This window comes from Lytechinus variegatus, chromosome 1 (genome assembly GCF_018143015.1).
Source record: "Lytechinus variegatus isolate NC3 chromosome 1, Lvar_3.0, whole genome shotgun sequence".
Classification (NCBI taxonomy): domain Eukaryota; kingdom Metazoa; phylum Echinodermata; class Echinoidea; order Temnopleuroida; family Toxopneustidae; genus Lytechinus; species Lytechinus variegatus.
The window spans coordinates 50,276,822-50,303,996 of record NC_054740.1 but is presented as its reverse complement, the minus strand read 5'-3'; the positions used below and the strand labels follow the sequence as shown (position 1 = coordinate 50,303,996).

General features: G+C 35.2%; 1 protein-coding gene and 1 long non-coding RNA gene across 2 annotated transcripts in view; one reads left to right on the top strand and one right to left on the bottom strand.

The window, feature by feature from the left end:
• Positions 1-23,230, bottom strand: part of LOC121415767 (cytochrome P450 2U1-like) — a 34,624-nt gene extending 11,394 nt beyond the window's left edge. Inside the window, exons 1-2 of the mRNA XM_041609096.1 lie at positions 22,607-23,230; positions 17,653-17,863 (exon numbers count right to left, since the gene is read on the bottom strand). Of these exons, the coding sequence (XP_041465030.1) occupies positions 17,653-17,863; positions 22,607-23,000 (605 nt within the window). The 5' untranslated portion in view covers positions 23,001-23,230. The remainder of the gene's footprint in view (positions 1-17,652; positions 17,864-22,606) is intronic.
• LOC121415777 lies at positions 7,809-11,035 on the top strand. The gene is made up of 3 exons (XR_005970051.1): positions 7,809-7,841; positions 8,838-8,967; positions 9,438-11,035. It is a non-coding gene; the product is annotated as an uncharacterized LOC121415777 (long non-coding RNA).
• Positions 23,231-27,175: the final 3,945 nt, after the last annotated feature.

Sequence of the window (27,175 nt, the reverse complement as noted above, 5' to 3'; positions counted from 1 at the left end):
AACCTCCAGATAATAGGATTTGTATCGGAGGGGAGGTAATTTTTAATAAGAGCTTCAAAATATTAATCTAAAATGTAAACTTTAAAAAGAGTATTTATTTTGAAAAAAGGGAATTTCCCATTTTGGAAAAAATAGCATTTCCCTGTTATTTCTTTTAGGGGTTCAAGTGCCCCCTGCTACCCCCGGCGGATCCAACTTTCGCCAATAGGGGGGGGGGGGGGTGGCGAAATCTTTTCACCCATAATTTCCCGGATCGGCAGCTTTAAAGTTGATTTTTGTTTGTTTGTTTCTTTGAAAGGGTATTCATATTAGCCAATAATTATTATAAAATAAAGTAAATATGTAATAACATCATAAGCCCTTGCTAAATAATGCGAGCGCGAAGCGCGAGCTATAGTTTTCGTTGAAAATATGATGGCAATATGTTTGTGATCTTCAAAACAAGATAGCTATGTAACTATAGATAACAGCTGCGAGCAAGAAGCGCGAGCAGAAATTTTAATTATAAGCTCTGACCTGATATAAAAGGGACATGTTAAGGGATTTTTGCAGTTAGCCGTGAAGACGATACATGTGTCAACCAAGGGCGGCGAAACGTATTTTTCTTTTTTTAGGGGGGGAGTAAAAAAAGTGCACTGTGCCAAAAAGGGCATTTTGGTGCAAACGAATATTTTCACCATAATATTATCATCTATGTAAAAAAGTTGCGTGTTTTGTACTAATTAAGTTGAGCAAAGTTTTTTCAATTGATTTCTGATTGATAACACATACATTTGGGTTTTATTTTTCTCGCGAAAAGCGTAGCGAGCAAGCGGTTTGGAACAAAAATCAAATCTGAAGTTGTAAAACTCGCTTTTTTTGTCAATTATTGACTTAATTACTGTTAAAAGGGCATTATTGTGAGACGTTGCGAGCGAATCAACTGCTCAAACTTTTGGAAATTTCATGTAGGCCTAGGCCTAATAAGACATCATAATAATAATTAAGCCACCTCAGTTCTGAAAAATGTTCACCCAACGGGCTCTACTATTATTATTACCCCGGCTTTAGCTGGGCTGTCTAGGCGCCCAAAGGAAGGTATTTAATTAATTTCTTTATACTCCATGGATACACATTCACCTCACCCGGGTTGAGTGCAGCACAGTGTGGATAAATTTCTTGTTGAAGGAATTTACGCAATGGCTGGGATTCGAACCTACGACCCTCTGTTTCATAGTCAGAAGACCAATCCACTGGGCCACAACGCCCCGCATAAAAAGTTAACATTCCGAGCATTTTTTGTAATCATGAAAAACGGATAAATATTGTTAACACTAGGCAAACGATCAATAAAATTTTGTTAACATTTATTTTCTTTATCACCATTTTTATTATGATCCTCGTTTGCGATAATTATGATCATCATTAGTATTATTTTTATTTTTATTACCAGCAGAAGCTCTTTTTAAAAATGACATCCCCTCCAATACAAATCCTATTATCTGGAGGTTACTCGCAAACGACCAACACACTTAATACCCAACATCTTGTGGAGCGTTGTGGCCCAGTGGATAAGTCTCCGAACTTTGAAACAGAGGGTAATGGCGTAATTTCCTTCAGCAAGAAATTTATCCACATTGCGCTGCACTCGACCCAGGTGAGGTGAATGGGTACCCGGTAGGATTTATTCCTTGAACGCTTTAGTATGGCGGCTTAGCTACAGCCGGGGTAATAATATGATACCAAGTATCAAAGCGCAGTTGAGTATATGCACATAGTAACTACGCAATATAAATGGACATTATTATTATTATTATCTTTAAACCATTTGCTTGGGCAGCATTTGCTCAGATAAAATAAAAATTAAGCATATGTTTGATCCGGGCGCCTATTCTTAAATCAATACATTCTTTGGCCACAACACACACATATATCATCGTTTGATAGTTTATCATTGCATGATATTCCGTTATCTTGCAAGAACAGCACCGTTCTTGTTACCAAAATGAATTAATTTCCCCGTTAATTTCATTTTCGGAAATACGAACCTTATTTAATTTTCGGATTAACGAACCTTATTTCGTTTTCGGACTAACGAACCTTCGGAATTACGAACCTCATTTCGTTTTGGTACTAACGAACTTTCGGAATTACGAACCTCATTTTACTTTCGGATTAACGAACCTTCGCAATTACGAACCTTCGGAATAACCGAACCTTCGGAATAACGAAGCTTCGGAATTAAGAATGTATGCGCAGAATTTCTTGGGGTGCTGGCTTTGGAAAACAATACACGCAGCACCCCCCCTCCCCGGGGGCCGTTTCATAAAGCTGTTCGTAAGATAAGAGCGACTTTAAGAATGACTGGTGAACCCTTCTTACGCACTAAACCATCTCCAATGAATATACCATTTACCACAAGAACGGATCACCAGTCGTTCTTAAAGTCGCTCTTAACTTACGAACAGCTTTATGAAACACCCACCCGGTCTCGGACACAGCACTGGTAAAAATATGCACGGATTCAAACTAATTACACTTGCTTATTTTGTTGGAGCAAGGCGCGGATCCAAGGGGGGGGGTGCCTTGCCGGCCCCCTTATTTTTGGCAACCATTTTTTTCCTTTTTAAGTTGAGAGTACGAAGGAGGTATTATACCCATGTTTCATTTACGGTCTCGTAACGGCCGGCCCGATCCCCGAAGGCCTACTCGCAGTGGCACCGCATTCTTTTGGTTTCCATGTACGCAAACCACACCCACAACTGCGCGCCCATCAATGAAAGACTTTCTCTTGCACATGGGTTTCCTGCTCTCCATCAACATGATCAACGGCCGAGGATTACCATATGCGATCAAGTAGGCAGAAAGACAATTAAAAAAAGTACTTAAAATGTCAAGTTTTCACACCCTAATATTAACAAATTTCGCGCTCTCAATAATTTGATAAATAATATAGCAGTTTCATGAATTCTTCATAATAAAAGTGTCCCTTTTTCCGAATGAAATATTAAGTTTTATCTCGCGCTTCGGAAGAGGAATAGGAAGGTAATCATTTTCATATCTGACAAAATATCCTAGCAATGTCCTATTGCTAGATCTAAATGATTTTTTTTTAAATCGGCTCGCACTTCGCGCTTGCATCTTCTGTCAAGTGCAATCTATATTGACTTTATAATTTTCCTATACACAGTGCTTGAAATAGTGCTTAAATCGACCCTTTTCTAAATCTCATAAAACATGCGCCCAAATGTTTATATAGATATGCAGATTGTTCTTTATTCAAAATGTGCTTAAATTATCCAGTTTCATATCAGAATATTGAAAATGTTCTTGTCGCGTTTCGCGCTCGCATTATTAATGTAGGAAGATACCTACCCAATTACTCATCATTGTCATGATATAAAACATGAATAGAGTGTCCCGTTTTTAGCTCTAATTAGATCTCATTTTTTTGGCTCGCACTTCACGCTAGCATTGATTGTGTTATATACCTATTTGTTCATGGTTATACAGTGCGTCCCAGAAAAAACGAAACCGAGATTTAGCGATCATTTATCATTACTTAATCATTAATAAAATAGACAAATGACCTACCAATTTAAAGCTTAGAATCTCTTCTTTCATCTGATATTACTTAAATTATTTCTTATTCACGCATGAGTGAGCAAATACAATTTGAAGAAAGGAAAAACTCATTTGGCGGGGGGCATCTGGGTTTCAAAAAGATAACCACATTTTTGAAAAGTTCAATATCTCCTCTTTAATTTGTTACCTAAATTACAGAAAATGGTCAAGAAAGAACAAAGTTCTGGTCATTTGAAATAAGGCTTGAATTTCAATAATTTCATAAAATGAAGAGGTTTTCCAGGCTGGCTTTCAAACTCACTCAACACTCCGTTTTGTTGACGATCAGCCATGCATTAAATCTTTTGTTCACCATACGAAAGCTTCTGTGGGAAACCGGTGAAAACACGTTTATCTCATGAAATTATGGAAATACAAGCCTTATTTCAAATGACCAGAACTTTGTTATTTCTTGACCATTTTCTGTAATTTAGGTTTTTTGTATCCTTTCTTTAAATTGTTTTTGCTCACTCATGCGTGAATAAGAAATAAGCTAAGTAATATCAGATGAAAGGGAGATTCGAAGCTTTCAATTGGTAGGTCATTTATCTATTCTATTTATGATTAAGTTATGATAAATGATCGATAAATCTCGGTTTCGTTTATTCTGGGACGCACTGTATAAAGTGCTTAGAATGTCAAATTTTGAGGTCAAAGATTTTCAGCTCGCGCTTCGCACTCGCATTACTTGATTGTTGAAATATGTATCGTTTTCATGGGTAACTGCAAACAGTCCTTAACAGGTTTCTTTTGAATCAGGCAGAACGTATATTATAAATTTCTGCTCGCTGCGATTCGCGCTCGCAGTAATTATTTAGTAGCATACACAACTTGTTCACGATCACAATCATTGCTCAGAATGTTCAATTTTCAGGACAAAATACATGAAATAAAAAAAATTGCTCACGCTTCGCGCTCGCACTATTTATTTAGGGCTCATTTATTTTGTAAGAATAAAGAAGTGGTTGTTACAGTATACCCCTACAAAGAAACAAACAAAAATCAACTTTGAGCGGCTGATCGGGGAAAATATGGGTAATTTTTTTTTCGCCTCCCTATTGGCGAAAGCTGGATCCACCCCTTGGAGCAATGATAGAAACCTTTCAGCTAAAAAAATCCCCCAAATATATATATATATATCATGAATGCGAAACAAATTCACGAGTAATGCAGTTTTTGCAATTCCAACAATTTGAGTGTTTATTCACTCTCCAAATTTTCGGTAGACATCTACCTTCTTCAGGGAAGATTCGTGAATTGTGACAAGTTTGAATGACAGTTGTTTTTATCAATAATGTGTACCAAATGCCCGGGGGTCACTTATACCCTTTTTACACAGGATTTTCTTAGCCCCGGACTATCGTTAACCCCGTACTATTTTTTTCCTTTCACACATGCCAAATTGTTATTGCTAACCCCGGATAAGGAATGCTTGCTTTTCCCACACGAAACTCGCTAACCCCGGACTAGTGGCATGAGTGGTATCTCATGCTTTAAATATATGTGTCGATCATTCGTAGTCATGGTAGTACAAGTACTTCACTCGTACACTTTTTACACACAGTACACTGTAAAAAATGAAGTGCTAATTTAGCACTTACAGTGCTTGTATAGTGACTGCACTACAAGTGTTGATTTTCTAGCTCAAATTTAAACTAGAAAACCAGCACTCGTAGTGCAGTCACTATACAAGCACTGTAAGTGCTAAATTAGCACATCATTTATACAGTGTAACATTTCCTAAACCCCGTACTATAGGTGGGGCAAAATTGCTATTTAGCCCCCACCTATAGTACGGGGTTGAGGTTAGCCCACTTTCGTTTTACACTAGCGATCTTAACCCCGTACTATCGCTCTTAGCACCGCAATTGCTGGGATAACCCTGCTTTTTGCAGGGCCAAATAATCCCATACTAAAGGTGGGGTTATCCCACTTTGCAAAAATGCTGTGTAAAAAGAAAGTGGGCTAAGCTCAACCCCGTACTATAGGTGGGGCTAAATGGCAATTTAGCCCCACCTATAGTACGGGGTTAAGGACATTTTAGCGTGTGTAAAAAGGGTATTACATTGGTGAAGCCAGCTCCAAATTTCGCACCAGATTCAATAACCACAAAAGCTCCAAAAACAATCAGCTCCAATCACCAAAAACAAAAAGGACTTTCCTGTGGCCGACCACACTGTAAAACATGAAGTGCTAATTTAGCACTTACAGTGCTTGTATAGTGACTGCACTACGAGTGCTGATTTTTTAGTTCAATTTAAACTAGAAAATCAGCTCTCGTAGTGCAGTCACTATACAAGCACTTTAAGTGCTAAAATAGCACTTCATTTTTTACAGTGCACTTCAACCTCCCTAATCACTCTGTCAAAGATATCAAAGTCTGCATCTTCGGCGGAGGATACAGGTCGGCAGAGAAACGGAAATGGGCTGAGCCGAGACATATCGTCAAAAGCAGCACGAAGTTGAAAACGGCCTCAACAAAGATCTGTCTTGGCTCAACGCATTCACATTCTACAGTGCGTCCCAAAATAAACGAAACCGAGATTTAGCGATCATTTATCATTACTTAATTATAAATAAAATAGACAAATGACCTACTAATTCAAAGCTTAGAATCTCCTCTTTCATCTGATATTACTTAGCTTATTTCTTATTCACGCATGAGTGAGCAAAAACAATTTGAAGAAAGGATACCAAAAACTCATTTGGCGAGGGGTATCTGGGTTTCAAAAAGAAAACCACATTTCTGAAAAGTTCAAAATCTCCTCTTTAATTTGGTACCTCAATTACAGAAAATGGTCAAGAAATAAAAAAGTTCTGGTCATTTGAAATAAGGCTTGTATTTCCATAATTTCATGAGATAAACGTGTTTTCACCGGTTTCCCACAGAAGCTTTCGCATAGTGAACTAAAGACTTATAGTAAATAGTGGTAGTAAAATACGAGCTGTGATTGGCTGGATTTGTACCACGTGACCTCCCTTCAAAAAGTTATATTGTACATATGTACAATATAACTTTCGATTTTTGGATGGCAAAATCCATGATGGGGGGCTTAGATTAAGGGATCTATTTACTATAATAAATAGTGAACGTTCTATCATACAATATTACTGGACTATATGAACTCCAAATATAAAATTATCCCTCGTGCAAGCCTATTTCACCTCGGCCTTCGGCCTCGGTGAAATAAACCTGCACTCGGGATGATTTTATATTTGTCGTACATATAATCCAGTATATTGTACAATAGATTGTACACTATTTATATAATATATAGCTGATCGTCAACAAAACGGAGTGTTGAGTGAGTTTGAAAGCCAGCCTGGAGAACCTCTTCATTTTATGAAATTATTGAAATTCAAACCTCATTTCAAATGACCAGAACTTTGTTATTTCTTGACCATTTTCTGTAATTTAGGTATCAAATTAAAGAGGAGATATTGAACTTTTCAAAAATGTGGTTTTCTTTTTGAAACCCAGATACCCCCCGCCAAATGAGTTTTTGATATCCTTTTTTCAAATTGTATTTGCTCACTCATGCGTGAATGAGAAATAATGTAAGTAATGTCAGATGAAAGAGGAGATTCTAAAACCCCTTTCATAAACCCCATTAAAATGAATTAGGCGGCTAATAGCAGCATAATTTGGTCGTAAAATTGGAGGAGGACAAGAGTTATCCGCATTACTCTGATGCTGCTATTATCCGCATAATAGCAGCATCGGGACAAGATTTTGAGTTTATGAACGCATTTCCAAATAATGCGGATAATTGCCATGGTGCGGTCCATAGAGATACGATCTTACGTATACGTAAGCTCCCGAAGGGAGCTAGAGAGGTAACTCTTTTCGCGCGTTTTTATTTCCCATAGGTTTTGTACACAGCCAATATGGCTGCCGGCGGACAATTTGAAGGGTGATTTTGGAGGGTCAATGTTTTATTCATAAAATGACGTCAAATTACGCAAAATACACTTCTATGATTGGCTAAGAAGCTAATGTTTTATTCATATCTATGAATTAAACACGTTTTTCCTTCCCACAATTCCCTACGAGATCTGTGCGAAGTGTTGTTCTTTTGGACTCTGCGAATTTCCAGTTTTTACAACGAAATAGCTCGACTAATCATCTGTTTATAGAATTGATGTTCGAAATCGTGATTTCGGAGTGAACTTCATTGGAGCAGAAAATCTTGGAGGGAATATCAATATTAATTTAATGACATTCCATAAGAATAAAAGTAAGTTAAGTTCATTTTCATGTTTTGATCTCACTTGCAATGGTGATGTGTTTGCCGGGTTCGGGGCCCATCCCGTATTACTTTACTACGTAAACCCCATTTCCATACACTCCCATTTCTTTTGCCTGAATTCCAAATAAATCATCTGTAAGTTAGTTAGTTTCTCCAAAAAATAGGCCTAACTTACCATTTGTCGTAGACCTTCATCGAAATGCTTCATGTAGGCAAAAAGTAAACCTGTATTTCAGTTTTATTGTCAATTATCAGGGGTAGATGTGGACTTGTTTCCGACCTCCTGTTTTAGTAACGACAAACTGTCGATTTTGGAGCGAGATCCGGCCTTGATATCGCCGGCACTAGCCGGCTAGCGAGATTGTCGATGTAGTCATGGGGTATGAAAATAGCGGGGACGGACTAGGCCCAAACTTCAAGCTTGAAAGTTGAAGTTTAGGCCTAGTCCGTCCACGCTATTTCATCTTCATATGAATAAGTATAATTCTCAGCAGCTTCTTTTATTCAGAAACTTTTTACTTCAGAGTAATCATGAATGAAATCCAATTGATTTAGTGTTAGGATTTGATTTTGAATGAAATGACTTAGACGTAAATCAAGTTTCTATTTGAACAGGATGCCCTGGGCCTGGCCTGGGGTGGTATTCTGAAAACGTTTTTATTACATAGATATTACTTCATTCAAATGTGATGTGATTCTTTAGTTATATACAGGACCAGCATTGACCAGGTCCTGATTCAGCTATACAGCTGGAGCAATATGTGGTTACATTCATTTTACTTTAATAAACATTCGGGTACCTGGTATGCATATGCCTCTGTGAAACTTCATGATAGAGAGAGAATGAAGTTTTTGGACCAGATAATTTAGTTTGGAATATTCATACTTCGATGATATGGGCAGCTGGATTTTTTAAAATATTGTTTAAGAAGAGTAGTTTTATTTATCTCTAATACTCTCAAACTAAAAAAATGTTTATTGCAGATCCAATAGGACGAAGATCTTAGCAGTTCACACCCGGTCAGAGGGACAAAATTGAGAACCATGCAGATCAGCTGCAAGTGTGAGTTACACTCTAATGAGGAACAGGACATCTGAATTGGAAAATTGCAAGGTATGCTTGTTGTTTTAATAATAATACAGGCTGTATCTAAGCTAAAAGTCTAAATCTAAATAAATAAATATTCCCTCTTCAGTTTGGGGGGAGGGGGGGTATGGCTAATTGAGCTGAATCAAGATAAGATATCATGTACAATTAAAGCTCCATTGATAGTTAATATTTGCTTGAATTCAGATTCACCAGTATTTCCATTTTCACCGACCATACCTTCTGTCTATGTACATGTACATAAAAACATGATATTAACAGTTATCATCTGATAAATATTTCAATTAATTTGGATTCTTTATTATCAAAACATACTGTAAATAGTTATATTGATATATCAATTTATCTGGATGTAGGACAAAAGTGACAAAAGTATTGAATAGAGTTTAAATCTTCTTAATAAAACTGGACTAGATGAGTAAAAATAATTTACATCAGCATCTCATTTTGTTCTTTCTCTATTTTTTACAATGCAGGTTTCCCACTGTCCAAGCTGTTTAAGTACTGGTATCACAAGTACCAAGATGGAAGATATATGAAGGCCAAGCTAATAAGTAGTTACTTCAAATTAATTTGAATAGATATATCAACAAAGCAGTGAATGTTCTTTAAACTGCACATCTGTAGAAAAGAGTTCAGGTTCATCAGCGGGCAATGACATTAAAGTATACAAAATTTCACACAAAATACAAGGAAGAAAAAAAAATTTTCCAATGGGCAAATGTATCACCTTTTATTAATATTTAATATTTCTACTAGTTCTTGAAAGTTTTTGTGAAATTAAATAATTTCCAGTTTAAAGGACTATTGTATACAAGACAAAAATTTATATTTTGAAATAAAAATCATGCGTAGATAAATGTTAATAAAGGTGATCAGAGGATTAAGAAATAATTTTAGTATCACTCCTGGACCTCATTCCATAAACAAGTTATTACTATTGTAATCTTGTCACTATGACAATTACCATGGTAACAGGGCTGAGCAAGAAATCAAGGTCTTTATGGTAGCTGCAATGGGCTTGGACAAAGTTACCATAATTGCAAGTCGTCATATAATGGCTCAATAATTATGTAGGGATATTAAATTGCATTTATTGTTATCTTACTCAAAGTTTTGAAATGGGTTTCCTCTGCAAAAAATATATAAATAGACTTTTAAAAATAGATTGAATTCTACCCACAATATCAAATTTTGTTAGTGATTCACTGACTTGGAAAGGCACTGTTTAGGGAGATTCTTGAATTATGCCCCCCCCCTTTTTTTATGTGGAGTGCTCTCACATTAGTAGAATATTTCTTGTCCGCAAATTTGGAAGGAATTTACCCTTTTTTTGAGTGACAAACTTGTGTGGAAAGAATAAACAGAATATTTCAGATTTTTATGCTCTTTTTATGAAACCTTGGATGCATCCCTCTTATTAATTATTAGGCTCATCAACATCTTTTGAGTGAAATTTTAATAAACATTGTATATTTTGACTTAAGTGTAGAAAATGTACTAAATCCTTTATTTTTTTAAAATCTAATTTAATGCTTGTAGACTCTAGTTGTTATGTTATTTTCAATGTTTCAGAAAATGGATTTCGTAATAAACATGTTAATTTTGAATTAAATTATCTGATCTTGGTCATTTTCATTTATTAATCACCAATTTGTGATGATATATTGCTACCAAAAAATTTTATGCACAAATGGCACAAGATGTTGCACCTTGTACTCAATTGTGATACTACTGTGACATCATGAGAGCAAACAGCAGTTAATCAAAATATTCTTCAAGAGAAATAAGGATAAGAGTGGGAAAGTATGTAAAATGACAGAATTATTTGCCTTTATGCATATATTTGTGTGTGTCAGTTTCTGAGAGAGAAAGAGAAAGAGAGAGAAGGGGCAGGAGATGGGGACAGTTAGAGAAAGTTGTTTGTTTTAGAAGAAGCAATCATGAGACCTTACTGTTCACGATGGGTATACGGGAGGGGAATTATTTCTACAAAATTTGGAACCTGTATATAAAATGTATTTTTCTTTCCATATAAAATTATACCAGATTCATTTCCAGTTGGAAATAAATATCCTATAGCCTATGATCGGTTTGCTCTCCTGCCTATAGATAATTTTGAGAATCCCCCTAAAATATTGTACCTAGGTCATGGTTATTGATATGATAATGACATAGAAGTCGCCATTTAAAATTAAGTGCTCCTGACTGCTATTCATAATAGGACCTATATTGGGGACTACAATAATTATGTAAAAGTATTTGATTTGTTCTTATTATTTTTTAAAATTATGAAATAAAGGTTCATTTTGTTTTCTGTTCCGTAATTAAAAATAAAAAGAAAAGATAGAAATATAAATGAAGAGTTTGGTTGCAAAAGGGGTTAGGTCCACTTTTTACCATTCTGAGAAAATCCATGTTTTTTATTCTCACCTATTGCATTACTCAACTAAATTGTCATGTACTAGCCTATCATGTGAACATAAAATTGGCCGGGTATAAAAGAAATCTACCTGTTTTCATTTTTTTTTTCTATATATTCTTTAAAACATCATTTTGGACCTAAACCCTTTTGCAACTATACTGAAATGAATCCAATCAATTTTGATTTAAAAAGTGATTTTTCTTTGCCACTTTTATTCACGTTTTCATGTGAATTTCAAATTTTCTTTGGTATCATCTTATAGAGCTACTAAACATCTATACATTGCGACAAAAAAAATCAAATTTGATGAAAAATGGACCTAACCCCTTTTGCAAGTGAGCTCTTCAAATAAGGGCTTCAGAAACATAAAGAGATGCCATCGTAATTACATTCAACCATTATTGTCAACCGAGGAACACTTATACGATTTAAGGGAAAAAAATATTATGGCAACATTTTCTTTGGGATCTTCTTCTGTAATAGTGAATGTAATTAGTAGAAAGAAAATTATATGAAAAGAGGGCAAATCAAGCTCAATTAAATTCCCTCCCATAAAGTTTCCAGTTATTGCTTTCGCAAAGATCCTGGCAACTTGCAGCTAAAATAAATCAAAGGTGCAGTAATAATCGTGACAGGCAAGAACAAATAGATCAATAAAAATAAGATTACATGTACTTAAGAATGAATGAGTGTAATGATGTCATAATCACAAACGATATTAAATCAGGTCGCGCATTATGCTAATTAGTGACCAAATGCTCATTTACATATTTTTACGCTATGCGCGAAGGACGTTTAATGACCACGCCTCCATTTCGCTGGTGTACCAAAGCAGTGGCGGTGTCCATAGGCTTGTACATGTAAAATGGGAGCAGTGTGCACTTTTGACCCTCCAAAATTTTCTTCAATTCTGACCGGATGCAGAAGCGGAGTTTCCACCCCCTGGTGCGGTCACAAGGTCACCCTTTTCCAACACAACCGCATCGGAGGGGGCGTGTCCAGTTGTCATGGCGATTATCCGCCTTTTTCAGGACAGGCGCTCGTAACAATAATGCGGCTTATTTTCGGAGTTTATGAACGCAATTTTTATTGAATTATCCGCATAAGGCGGCTAATTGGAGGATAGGTTTATGAAAAGGGTATAAGCTTTAAATTGGTAGGTCATTTGTCTATTTTATTTATGATTAAGTAATGATAAATGATCGCTAAATCTCGGTTTCGTTTTTTCTGGGACGCACTGTATAGATAATCATATATTTCTCCTCTTTGCCTTGATTCCTTAAAGGGGTGGTCCAGGCAAAATGTATTTATAGCTTAATAAATAGAGTAGAATTCATTGAGCAAAATGCCGAAATTTTGTCAAAATCGGACAACAAATAGCAAAGTTGTTGATTTTTTAACTTTAGTAATATTTTGTAAAAACAGTCATGAATATTCATTAGGTGGGCTGATGATGTCACTCTCCACTTGTTCTATTGTATCTTATTATATGAAATTAGGTTTATTCAATTTTTTCCTCCAAGAACTAGAAAAATTGGATTGACAACTGATTTAGTGCATTAGATATTTATTGCTGCAACTTATTTCATTATAAGAAAGAAAAATTATTCACACAAGCATGAAATAATGAAAAAAATGTGATTTTATGTAATAACATAAGAAAATGGAAAGTGGAGATGTGACATCATCAGCTCGCCTAATGAATATTCATGACGACTGTTTTCACAAAATATTGCTAAACTTTAAACTTCAATAACTTTATTATTTGTTATCCGATTTTGATGAAATTTTCAGCATTTTGCTCAGTGAGTTCTATTCTGTGTATTAAGATATAAATATTTTCAGCCTGGACCACCCCTTTAATTCAGCTATCATATTTATTATGATCTCTCTGTGCAATGTGTAGCGTGCGCGGTCTCATCTAGACACTCTTTATTATTACGAAATCTTTTTATTGTTACAAAACTTAAATCATACTCTTTTATTATTACGTAACTTACATGTACGTCATTAATGATCCTTTCAAAAGCGCGCAATATACATTCATAGCAGCATTTTGCGCACCTAGCACGGGCAGCAGTTCCCTAGTCCCGGCCGCTGAGATCGCGCACGCTTTAATAAAAAACAACTGTCATTCAAACTTGTCACAATTTACGAATCTTCCCTGAAGAAGGTAGGTGTCTACCAAAAGTTTGGAGAGTGAATAAAAGAACCTAATTTTCATTTTTCTTGATATTCATCTCTCAAGCATACCAATTCATGTCCTTTCAAAACAGTATTTTTTTTACCGATAGAAACCACTGTAAATAATCAAATGTTCGATATAGCTGAATTTAGGCTCTGTTTGTTAATTCTGTCTTGTCTCGATTCCCCCTTTGTAAATTCTGAGTATTGCTGCTGAAATTGTTTTATTGTATTTGTTTTTTGGTGGTCGGGCTTTGCTCTTCTGCCTATTCATCATAGACCAAGATGGGTCTTATTCATTTTGTACTTGTATATTATGTTCCAATTGCTGATACACGAGCACCACTTTCAAACATGAACACACCTTCACGCACACACACAATCACCTGCACCACTTGCACACTTGCCATGCTTGCAGTTGACCTCTCTCCAAACCTCCGGTACTTTACATTTTCACGCCCCCTGTCTGAATCACATACCTTTACCCCGGACGTTATTATTGAGAATTCGCAAGATAGCAAATATTACACTCCCCAAGAATTTAAAAACAAATTTAATAATACTTCAGACAATATTTCACTATTTCATGCAAACATACGAAGTATAAATAAGAACTTTGAATATTTAGTTAACCTCTTACACTAATTAAACAACTTTCTCTTTTCCATAATTGGCTTATCTGAAACATGGTTACATGAAAAATCCCCAGATCTTTTTAATCTACCTAATTATAATTTAATAAGGACAGACCGTAGAGAAAGAACAGGTGGTGGTGTTGCCTTTTATATTTCACATAATCTTAAATGCACAGTTCGTTCTGATGCAAAATTATCTCATGCATAGTCTTTGTTCATAGAGATCGAAAATACTAGCTCCAAAAACATTATCATAGGATTGGTTTATAGACCCCCTAATTCAAATACAGACCTCTTTCATGATGAATTAGAATTTTTTTTATAAAATAGGGGATGAAAACAAACATATTTTTCTACTCGGTGATTTTAATATTAACTTCTTGCCCTCAACCGATAATAATAATGCAACTAATTTCATGAAATTGATGTACTCATTTGGCTTCCTTTCTATCATTAATAAACCCACCAGAATTAATTTAAATTCATCAAATCAGATTGATAACATTTTTTCAAACATCCATAATAGCAAAGCTATCGGAGGGATCCTCTCTGTTCTGAAGTTTCGGACCACCTACCTATATTTTTAACTTGTAAATGTAAACTATCTTACCCCAAATCCAAAAAAGAATATTTTTATCGTAAAGAATCTAAACAAAATATAGAACTATTAAAGCAAGATTTATTTTCAGAAGATTGGGAAGACGTTTACGATGAAGTAAATCCCAATATTGCTTACAATCACTTTAATAATAAATTAAAACATTACTATGAAAAAATATCCCTTTAGGTAAAGCTAAAACCCAACGTAATAAACCCCCAAATCCTTGGATAACAAAAGGTCTACTGAAGTCAATACAGACACGCAATCATAGGCGGCGGAAGCGGGGGGGGGGGGTGGGACAGGGGGGACATGTCCCCCCCTAAATTTTAGGTTGATGACCTTTTTTTTTTTTTTTTTTTTTTTTTTTGCTTGTCAAAATTTTTTGGGGCGCTTGTCTAATTTTTTACATGTGTCCATGCCAAAATTTCAGGTGGACACCCCCTAAATTTTATGGCTTCCGCCGCCAATGCACGCAATCGACTCTATAAGTCCCATTTGCGCAATCCAAATGATAATTCCTTAAAAACATATAAAATATATCGTAATAAACTAACTAAATTGATTCGAATATCCCGAAAATTGCACTATACTAGCAAAATAAATAATGCCAATGGAAATACAAATATAACTTGAAAAAAATATTAAAGAAGTTTTGGGTACAAAATCTCACCCCACCTAATGATAACATTACTCTTAATGGATCTAAAATACTTCATCCCAGTCTTTATGCAAACTCATTCAATTCTTTTTTTACGAATATCGGACCCGAATTAGCAAATAAAATAAATACTCCCAATGCACATTTTACAGATTATCTGTCAGATCCAAATCAGGAGTCTCTTTTTCTAACCCCAACAAACCCTTCTGAAATTGTCAACATTTCCCGTACCCTTCACAGCACTAGATCTTCTGGGTCTGATGGCATCAGTATGTTTTTACTTTAGCAAATAATTCACCCTCTTGCTAGCCCCTTGGCTCACATATTTAATAACTCCTTATCTCAAGGCGTTTTCCCAGATTTATTTAAGATAGCTAAAGTCAATCCAATTCTTAAGAAAGACAATCCTAACGAAATAAGTAATTACCGTCCCATCTCTTTACTTCCAACAATATCAAAAATTCTAGAAAAAATAGTATACACAAGACTATACAAATTTATCAACAAACACAATATTCTAAATTCGAATCAATATGGTTTTAAGAAAAATTATTCAACAGACTCGGCATTACTTCAAATTTATGACAAAATAAGTAATGCCATAGCAAATAAAGAACACGTAATTGGTATTTTTTGTGATTCAAGTAAAGCATTTGATACTCTTAACCACGATATTTTACTCTCCAAACTCAATCATTATGGAATACGAGGCCAATCTCTCTCATGGTTCAAAGATTACTTGAATAATCGAAGGCAATATGTCACTTTTAATAATAACCACTCTGATTCTCTTTTAGCTCAATATGGTGTTCCCCAGAGTTCGATTTTAGGTCCTCTTTTAATTTTACTCTATATTAATGATATTATAAAAACTTCTATTTTTTCATTTGTCTTATTTGCTGACGATACTTTTCAGTATTTTATTCTCATCAAGACCTTAATTCATTAAACAATATAGTAAATCGTGAAATTTACAAGGTGTCTAGCTGGTTTAAGGCCAACAAACTTTCTTTAAATACAAAAAAGACACATTTTATGTACTTCAGACATCAATCTCATAATATCAACACACCGTTTTACATTAACATTGACGGTACGCCTTTAGAACAGAAAACCAATTCAAAATTTTTGGGTGTTATTATGGATGAATTTCTGTCTTGGAACCAACACATACACCATGTTACAATGTGCGTTTCAAAAAGTATTGGAATCATTTCAAAGTTAAAATTCCTCCTTCCTCATAAAACTTTATTCTTATTATACAATTCGTTAGTTCTTCCATATATATCATACTGCAATATCGTTTGGGCAAACTGTGGCTCTTCTAAACTAAACTCTATATTTAAACTACAAAAAAAGCTATTCGTATGTGTACAGGCTCACAGTACTTGGCTCGTAAAGGCCCATTGTTTCACAAACTCAAAACATTAAAAATCTTTGATATTAATAAGATTCAAATTGCTATATTTATGTTTGAGTATTTTAATAATCAACTTCCTCAGTCTTTTAATAATATGTTTAGATTCAACAGGTCTGTCCATTCCTACCCAACCCGCATATCTGGAAACCTCCACCTCACTAACCCCAAATTATTAATAACCCACAAATCCATTCGACATTACGGTCCCGATATTTGGATCAAGCTTCCAGACAATATCAAATCATGTTCAACAATCTAGTCCTTGAAAGCTAATATTAAACGTAACATTATTACATCTTACGCAGCCCCATCTTAGACTTAGTATCTCAACTGCTCTCTGCCGCACCTGCACAGCACCCACTTGATCAATGAAGAACTATTACGTACCTTTTATGAGGCCTCCATCATCATCAAGCCTAATCGCTCACGATGGCGGTCTCCTGCATTCATTTATAATCTTGTTTTGAAAAAATATATAACACTTCTTTTTTTGTTAATATTTATTTACAATATCTATACTATGCGGCTATTATTATTTTGTTATAATCATGTATTACCTTTGTAAATATTGTATATATGTATTTTGTAATTCTGATATTGATGTGAATGCAGAAAAAAATAAATAAAATAAAATCAATTGTTGGCTTTGCAAAAACTGCATTACTCGTGAATTTGTTTCGCATTTCTGATGTCTTATTATTGCCAATACGTGGAAAACCAAGATGCTCGTATATTTCTATATATGTATACATATATAATGAAACAAACCATGAAATGACGTTGCCAATAGCATGGGAGATGAACTTTTTGAGATTCAAAGGCTCGCCCTCCTTCAATTCAAACGTTTGCACCAACAACCTTGCCTCCTCGATGATTTTATTTTCCATGCTTCTCTGACCAACTCCCAAATTCCTAAAGGCGCTGTGTCCAAACTTGCGAGTTTTCTTCCATCCATCTCCCGTAGGCCAAATAAAGCTACCTTGCAGTTGAAAAGAATCACATGAAATGGATTTTAATAACAAAAGTGAAATTAAAGGCGAGGAGTCATGGCCGAGTGATCGAATTAAGGCGATCGACTACTACACTGTTGAAATCCGAGGTTCGCGGTTTCTCGAATGGCCCTTGAGCAATGCATTTTATTTACAGTGCTCTTGTGAAAAAATGCATTAAACATTATTGATACCAACGTGTATCACCTTAAATCAATTGACCAGCAAAGCCCAGGATAGAGGAGGCATAAACTTGCTTTGTCATATGTACAATATTTTTTTTGGTTTCTTGTCATTTCGAGGGTGCTGATTACAAATCTGAATGATGCCACGGGTGTAACCTTGAGCATTTTCCGCAAATCGGCAAAATCCAATATGGCCGCCAAAATATGCAAATTACCAATGAAAATCATAAAATTGCCCGCACATTGGTAATAAAATGCATGAAATTGTGTGGCAGGAGTGAAGTACTCGCTGAAAAAAATAGTTTTTAAAAAATATTTATTTTCTGGATATTCAAAATGGCTGCCATAGGCCCCTGTATTCTCATTAAGTACAATATGAATAGAGAAAACTAATTTTCACAAAAATAAGCACTAAACTGCAAGAAATTGTGATCTATGAACGAAGTTCTGTATGCAAATCATCATTACTAACAAGACATATCATTTATTATATCATGTACGGGAACACTGCTGTATTTTGATATTTAAAATAGCTGCCACTGGCCCAAATAGTATTAAGTGCAATGGCAATGGGGGCCAAAAAATTCACAAGAGAAAGCACTAAAATGCATATTATTAAGATAAATGAGTGGAATACTGACTAAAAACAGAATAGTTAAGGAAATATATTATTTTATATGCCATGTATGTGATAAATGTTGTATTCTTATATTCAAAATGGCCGCCAAAGTCCATAACAGTATGACGTACAATAAGAAAGAGGACCAAAGAAATTACCAGGGTGAGCACTAAAATGCATATTTATGTGATAAAGTAATGGGATACTCTCTAAAAAACATAATGAATACTCGTAGTATATGTAAATGGAGTAGATCTCCAACGAAATAAAGTTTGTGTTAAATACTGTATTTTGACTTTTAAAATGGCCGCCATAGACATTGACTATATGATTATGTATAATGCGAACTGGGAAACTAATATTCGCAGGAGTTAGTACCATTAATGCACGTAATAGTGATCCATGAGTAAAATATTGTCTGAAAACATAACTTCTAACAAGATATATCATTTATTCTGCTAGTTAGGTGACAAATAATGTATTTCAAATGTCAAAATGGCTATACTACAGGCCCTTACGTTATTATGTACCATGTGAAGTTGAACAATGATTTCAGCAGATTTCGGCTTTGCTTGACTAAAGGGTGTTTTATGAGTGAAATTTTGTCTGAAAACATAATTTATAACAAAATATATCATATCTTATGTAAGTTAGGTGATAAATACTGTATTTCAACTTTCAAAATGGCCGTGTCATATGCCCTTTTGTGAAAATTATCGGTTCACATTCATATTGACGATAAGGGCCTATGATGGCTATTTTCAATTTCAAAATGCAGCATTTATCAACTTAATTACACAAGATATGATATATCTCGGTAGAAACCATGGTTTTAGACAATATTTCACCCTTACATCACAATTACATGCAGTATTTATTGTCAAGCAAAGCCAAATTCTGTCAAAATTATATGTCCCAACTTCCAATGTACATAAGACTTTTAGGACCTGTCGGGCAGCCATCTTGGATTTCAAAGTACAGCATTTATTACCTCTATGACCAATAATTTATGTGATGTATGTAGTTAGAAATCATGTTTAAGACTCGTACATCACAGTTACATGTATATGCATTTTATGATTCTCACTCTTGTGAAAATTAGTTTCCCTATACGCAGTTAGTGAGGGCTTGTAGCGGCTATATTGAATGTCAAAATACACGATTTATCACCTAAATGGCAGAAGAAATGCTATAATTCCTTAAAAATATGTTTTCAAACAATATTTTACTCATACAACAGGATTATATGGATTTCATAGTCAAGCAACCCCAAATTCTTACAAAATTGTATGTCCCCATTTACATTCTAGATAATACTGTTAAGGCCTTTATGGGCCATTTTGAATTTCACAATACAGCATTTATCTCATACATGACAAAAAAAACTGATATGTCTCACTAGAAAACATTTTCAGACAATATTTTACTTGTAGATACAATTACATGCATTCTATGTTTCTTACTCGTGTGAAAATTAGTTTCTCCATTTGCATTGTACATAATAAATATAGGGCCTATGGCGGCCATTTTGAATGTCAAAATACAGCATTTATCACATACATGGCATATTGAATAATATATTTCGTTAACAATTATGTTTTAAGTCAGTTTTCCACTCGTTTATCTTAATAATATGCACTTTACTGCTCTTTTATGGCCCCCATTGTCAAACACGTACTGTTTGAGCCATGCAGGAGCGGCTAATTTGAATATGAAAATACAGCGATTCCCCCATACATGACATAATAAATGATATATCTCGTTAGAAATGGTGACTTGCATATTGTATTTCGTTCATATATCACGATTTCTTGCAGTTTGGTGCTCAGTTTTGGTGAAAATTTGTTTTCCCTATTCATATTTTACATTATAGAGTACACAGAGGCCTATGGCGGCCATTTTGAATATCCAGAACCAAAAAAATATTTTTTCAGAGTGTATTTCACTCCTGCCACAAAATTTCATGCATTTTATTACTAATGTGCGGGTAGTTTTGTGATTTTCATGGGTAAGTCAAATATTTTGGCGGCCATATTGGACTTTGCCAATTTGGAGAAAATGCTCAAGATTACACGAGTGGCATCATTCAGATTCGTAATCAGTACCCTCGAATTGACAAGAAACCATCAAAAAATATTGTATATATGAAAAAACAAGGTTTAGTCAATTTCCTATGGGGCCTATCCTGGACTATAAGCACAGAGGTGCTAAAAGCAATAGCAGCCTGGTGAAGCAGTATCATAGCGATATAATAAAGTTGTAGTATACAGTGGCGTAGCTACGGGGGGGGGGGGCTGGGGGCACGTGCCCCCTGAGATTTGGGGTGCCCCCCTGAACAAATTGGCAGAGCAAAACCAAAAAGAAAAAAGGGAGAAAGAAGAAAAGAAAAAAAAGGAAAAGAAGAAAAAAGACAGAAGAAAAAAGAAGCGGAAAATAAGAGGAGGAAGACGAGTGATTGAAATAATGTGAGGGGAAGACTTGCAAAGAAAACATCTTTCATGTTACTATATAAAGTTTTTGCTTGCGCTCCGCGCCAGAAGTGCCTGTTCGATGAGATTCATATCTTGCTCAATAGGCTGATATGGAGCAAGATTTGAAGTCAATATACAAAAATATTTTAGCTCGAACATCGAGCTTTCACTATTTTTTTTCATTTACAAATTTAAGTGCTCTGTAAAATGTCCGTTTTACGGTCTACACATCAGCATTTTTAGCTCTTGCTGCGTGGTCACATTGTTTGATTTGCCAAGTTCCTATTGTCTACGTGTATTCCATAATGTTCCATTAAACAAATGTATTCAGAATGCCCAGATTGTAGGATTTAATCTAGAACATGCGCGATAGCCTGCATGCCCTTTATTTAAATTGTATTTAAATTATCCAGTTTCACATCAGAATATCAATAATTGCCTGCTCACGCTTCACGGTCGCATTATTAGGGCCTAATGATATCCAATTAACTATATCCTATTTATGATTTAAAAAATATGAATAGAGTGTCCCGCTTTTAGGTCTAAAATCTCAATTTTCTTCCTCTCGAGCTTCGCGCTCGCATCAATTGTTTAGCTACATACCTATCCCATTTATTAACACAAAAAGTGCGTAGGATGGCCATTTTTTTTAGGTCCGAATGTTTAAAAAGTTCGCTCGCGCTTCGCGCTCTCATTATTGATTTACATACCATCTTCGTGGATAACTATAAGCAGTCCTTAATAGGTCCCTTTTCGATAATGCTAGAACAGTTAATCAAAAATTCTGCTCGCGCTTGGCGTTTGCAGTAACCATCTAGTTACATAACATTGCCCAGAATATTAAATTTTCAGGACAAAAAAAATGAAAGTAAAAAAAATAAAAAATCGCTCGCGCTCGCACTTTTTATAAGGCTTATGAAATTATTTCAGTTTTATAAGAATAAACTGAAGTGACCGATCGGGTAGAATATAGGTGAAGATAATTTCGAGCCCCATCCCCTATTGGCGAAAGTCGGATCCACCCTTGTGACACATTCACACACACAACGGAAAAAGTTGTGCCCCCCTGAAAAAGCAAGGACCCCAGTGCCCCCCCCCGAAAAAAAAATCCTAGCTACGCCACTGGTAGTATAGCATACAGGTACATGACTATAATAATTATAATCTCCTAAAGTGTTTAGTGAACAATCCTTTCTTTATTGATTCTTGTGAATATCTGCATCGAAAATATTTTGCGCATACTCTTTGGAGAAGAAAAAGAGGAGAGATGGGAAATGGGCTGCTATAAACCAACATGTTCACAACAGATAACTAGCAAATATTTTTTACTCTAGATGTATTTCTGTTTTCATTGTAGTAACAGAGATAGATATAAAAAAGGGGATCGAGAGGGTCAATATAATTGTTATGGGTCAACATAATAATTATTATTACAGATCTGTGACAAGTGACTCTTACCTCGTTGACCCAACGCTGCACCTAAGATTGGAGGGATCATTCGATCCGAAAAGTCTTCTGCCTTTTCAACAAATGCTTCTCTTAATGTTTCCAAATCGTTCACCACAACTACGTCCATTACAGGCCCGATCCGAAGCCGAAATGTGCCGCCAATCTCATCGGTCCATTTCGCAAAAATATCCCGCATGTCATCCTTGAAAGCAAACAGGTTCCCCCAAAACGGGAGCCCCGGTGGGAATGGTAGGAGTTGATTAAAATTTGGCCGTGGAGTTCTCTTCTTAAATGATCCATGGGAAACAAGTAGACGAACGAGGAGGAATATTGTCACAAAGATGATGTATTCTCGACAGCAAATCTCATTAAATCCAAAGAAGTCTGCCATATCTGATACCATTTTTCCTTTGGTAGGCCCTATTACCCTCAAGAAGTTATAAGCCAGCAGGCACGTACCTGATACAAAAGAACTAAAAACTTTAGTCAAGGCGACAATTTTTAGGTCCTGTATGGCGCATCATGATAGGCATTGTGTTATGGGACTGCTTTCGTAAGCTCCCTTGAAACGGATGGAAGACTCCTTTATACCCTGCAATTGACTACAAACTGTGTTTTGAACATGTTGAAAGGTTATTGTTATCATGATGTGGGCGGTAACGTAGTCGTTTTAATCAACGACTCTGAAGGCCGTTGCTTCTCTAGCTGGCCTTCTATTTCTGTTTGAATGCACGGTTATCATGAATTAGAATTCTGTTGACAATTCCATATCGCGCTTGCACCTTGGTGTTGGGCATGAGAGCAAGGGCGGAAATCTGTCTCCAAAGGTATGGGGTACCAGGGGCTGGAAAATTTGACAAGGAAAAAAAAAGTTATCACCCAATAAGTAAGGTCACCCCCTCCCAAATACATGTTTTGTTTCAATTTGTTTCTTTCCATCACATAAAAGACCGAAAATAGTAGGGGGGGGGGGGCATTTGATATTGTGTCCCCCCTAATATTTTGGGTAGAGGGACGCGTCCCCTCTGTCCCCCTGGGATTTCCGCCTATGCATGAGAGGCTACAAGACGCAAGCTACAGCAGTCACGAAGGTCCGTACGAACAATGCATTTGTACGAATCTCTGATCGTAGACATTCGTACGATTTGGATATACCATGAAGGGTCAACGGTGACTACAATCGAAACCGTCAGGACGACGTAGCCTTTGGCACTGTGAATGTTGCATATATAAACTGCAGATTCTGAACTGAAAGATACCGCTAGAGCCCACTCCCATTCGATAAGATTATTGAACTGTTGAAAAAGAAATAAAAAAGATAAAATCTTGTAAACACTTTTTCCCGGGCCATGAAGGATGTAATTAAAATGAGACCGTCATAAATATTTTATTAAGATTAATTTCATGCAAAATTTATAACCTGTGTAAATATTTTGACCTGTCATCTGTTTGGTATAAAACGATAGAACTGGGCAGGTATTCAATTCAATGTATTGTTGACTCTAAATTAGTTTACATTTTAGTTTGCTAAGCAAAATGCTTATACTCGTATTACACCTTGCTTTATTTTTCATGCATGTATTTGTTCGCTATATTATCATTTTCTTGAATCGATTGATTGATTGAATGGTTTATTTATTTAAAATATTCACTGAAAATAGCAGCCAATGGCTGAATTACATTCAATTTACTAATGGTATATACAGACATATAAAAAATATGCAACTTGGAATGAAATAGGCAAATATCAAATGAAATTATTCTACAAAATAATTATACATAAATATGAAAGTAATGGAAATATCCAGCAAATGAGAAGAAAGCCTCAGAGGTAGAATAAAGAACATGTAGTGAGAACATGTTAGAACGAAAGACAGAATGAAATAAGAGCAAGAGAGGGAGACAGGAACAAAGTTAAAGAGATTGGGTATTTAACAAAGATGGAGAAAAAAAATTCTCGGAAATAGCAATTATAATGCATCAAATGGAAAACTAAGGAAATAAAAAAAATATATTGGATACATGTTTCTAAGTCAGTATAACTAAAGGAATTCAGAACAGTTCAACAATTGCAGAAAATGACATCTTGAATAACATCATTTAGCATTGTTTTGACATTCAAAATTCAATGACATTTGACATTCATTATGCTGCATGTACTGTAGAGCGCTTAGAGACTTCTGATAAAGTAAGTATTAAGCGCTATATAGGCAAGTATAGTTATTATTCAAGTACTGTTTATGTTGGAAATACGTATGAAATTATCCAGGTAGGTATAATAAGTCATAATGAATAAAGTCATGATCACACAAACATATCAAAATATCTCGGCAGACAAGTCAATCCACAATATTCTAATGGTTTAATCGGCTCTTACACTGTGAAAAATATTGGGGCAGTATGATGTGCATATTATAGATGCCATGGCATACATTTTTCTTCCTTTTTTAACTAAGCATGTTTACAAACGATAATTAAGCATCACCTTTTGTGATGATGTTGGACGTTTAAAGGTATGCAGTGAAAAGTACAAAACAAATGGGGGAGAGGGAGGTATTTCTCAGAGTATGTAATGAGACGGACAATCAGATTACAGATGCTTTAACAAGCAATGTCCATAAAACCCAACTATAGGCATGCACTTTATTTGAGCATGGAAATCGCCCTAATGAAAACCAATTGTGCAGATGAGAAACCAGGCAGAATTATATTTATTTACATTGTACACTTCCCCACTATAGTCAATAATTGATAAGTTCAATATACAAAAACTGCATATTCTTTATATTTGGTTTATTTGAATATTTATCATTTGTATTTTCTGATGTTATATTTTATTTATTGTAATTATTGCTTCTTACTTTTGTTGGAAAAATTGAATTAATGAATGAACTGTTTTATGCGGATGATAAACAACTGTATGTTACCCTTAAAAGTGTAAGGATTCTGACCTCACTGCTGAAATTACACAATGTATTCAAGAGATTAAAGAATGGTCACAGACGAATAGCCTCAAACTAAACGGTGAAAAAACAGAGCTTTTACACATTTCCTCACGTTTTCGAGAAACAGAATCAATCCAGATATTAAAACTTGGTGGAATGGACATACGCGCAAGTACTTTTTGTAGAAATCTAGGAGTTATATTTGATGATAAATTGACATTCGATGAATTTATATCCCAAAAATGTCGCTGTGCATCATATGCCTTATACAAAATTTGTAAACTTCGTGAATTCTTGGACAAACCCACCACTGAAAAATTGGTACATGTTTTTATTTCATGTAATTTCTGCAATAGTCTCCTTTCAGGATTACCTCTTAAACAAATTAAAAAATTGGAAACCATTCAAAATTCAGCTGCGAGATTAGTAACACGAACCCGCAAGTATGAAGCAATTACTCCAGTTCCTTCTCAGAGAATTACATTGGCTCTCTGTCCGTTCCCGGATTGTATTCAAGCTTCTAGTTTTTGCACACAACTGTTTTTATAAAATTGCCCCGTCCTATTTACTCGATTTAGTATCATGTCAACAACCATCCCGAAATCTTAGATCAAGCAAAAAAAATAATTATTCATTGTTCCCTCTGTCTTTACAAAGTCATATGGTGAGCGTGCTTTTACTCATGCATCTGCTGTCCTCTGGAATGCTTTACCTAATTTAATGAGATATCAAAGTAATTTATGTAGGTTCAGGAGATCCCTTAAAACATATCTATTCAATGCATAAAATACCAACTTTGAACTAATGGTCCAATATAAATATCTTGAATACTTTATTCTTACCTTACACTATTTCTTCGTTAAGCGCATATGGACATGCTATGCTATGTGTGATGCGCTATACAAGAATTGAGCATTATTATTATTATTATCATTAACATCCATGCTATTTCTAATTTGAATAACGGTAGAAACTACGAAAAGTAAAGCTGAATATCATCAAAACACATCCATTATTTCTCTTGTTCGTGTTTTCATGGTTATTGAGGGACAATCATTATTCAATCTCATAAAAAGATTGAATTGAAGAGTGTTAAACTCAAGAATCATCATATAGTTTATCGTAATTAAGTAAACCTAATAGACCCAAAGATAAATGTGTGGTTTGTTGACTAGAGTGAAACATACACAAACTATATTTAAAGTCACTTTTTGCCAAGGGTCAAACACGTGGACATGAACACTAAATTTCAAATTTGCATACAGCAAACAACATTTAAAATACTTCATGGGTTTTCATTCATAATGAATTTGATAGTTATCAAGTTTTCCAACCATCAATCAGGCAGACCAACTAACGTTGTCTGAAACAAACGTGAAAATATGTGACTTTACATATATATCAAAATGACAGGTCGACTTGAAAGGAAGAATGTTTTAAGTTTAATCTGAAACAGACTGAGTAGAACACTTCTCCTGATCTAGTCGAAGGCTTTTGTCAGGTCCATGAAGAGAATGTACGTTGACTTCTGCTGTTCTCGACACTTTTTGTGCGGGTACGTGGCATAGAGAGAAAATCGTGTCCAATGTTGAAAGACCTGCCCTGAAATCACAACTGCCACTCGGGTACACGG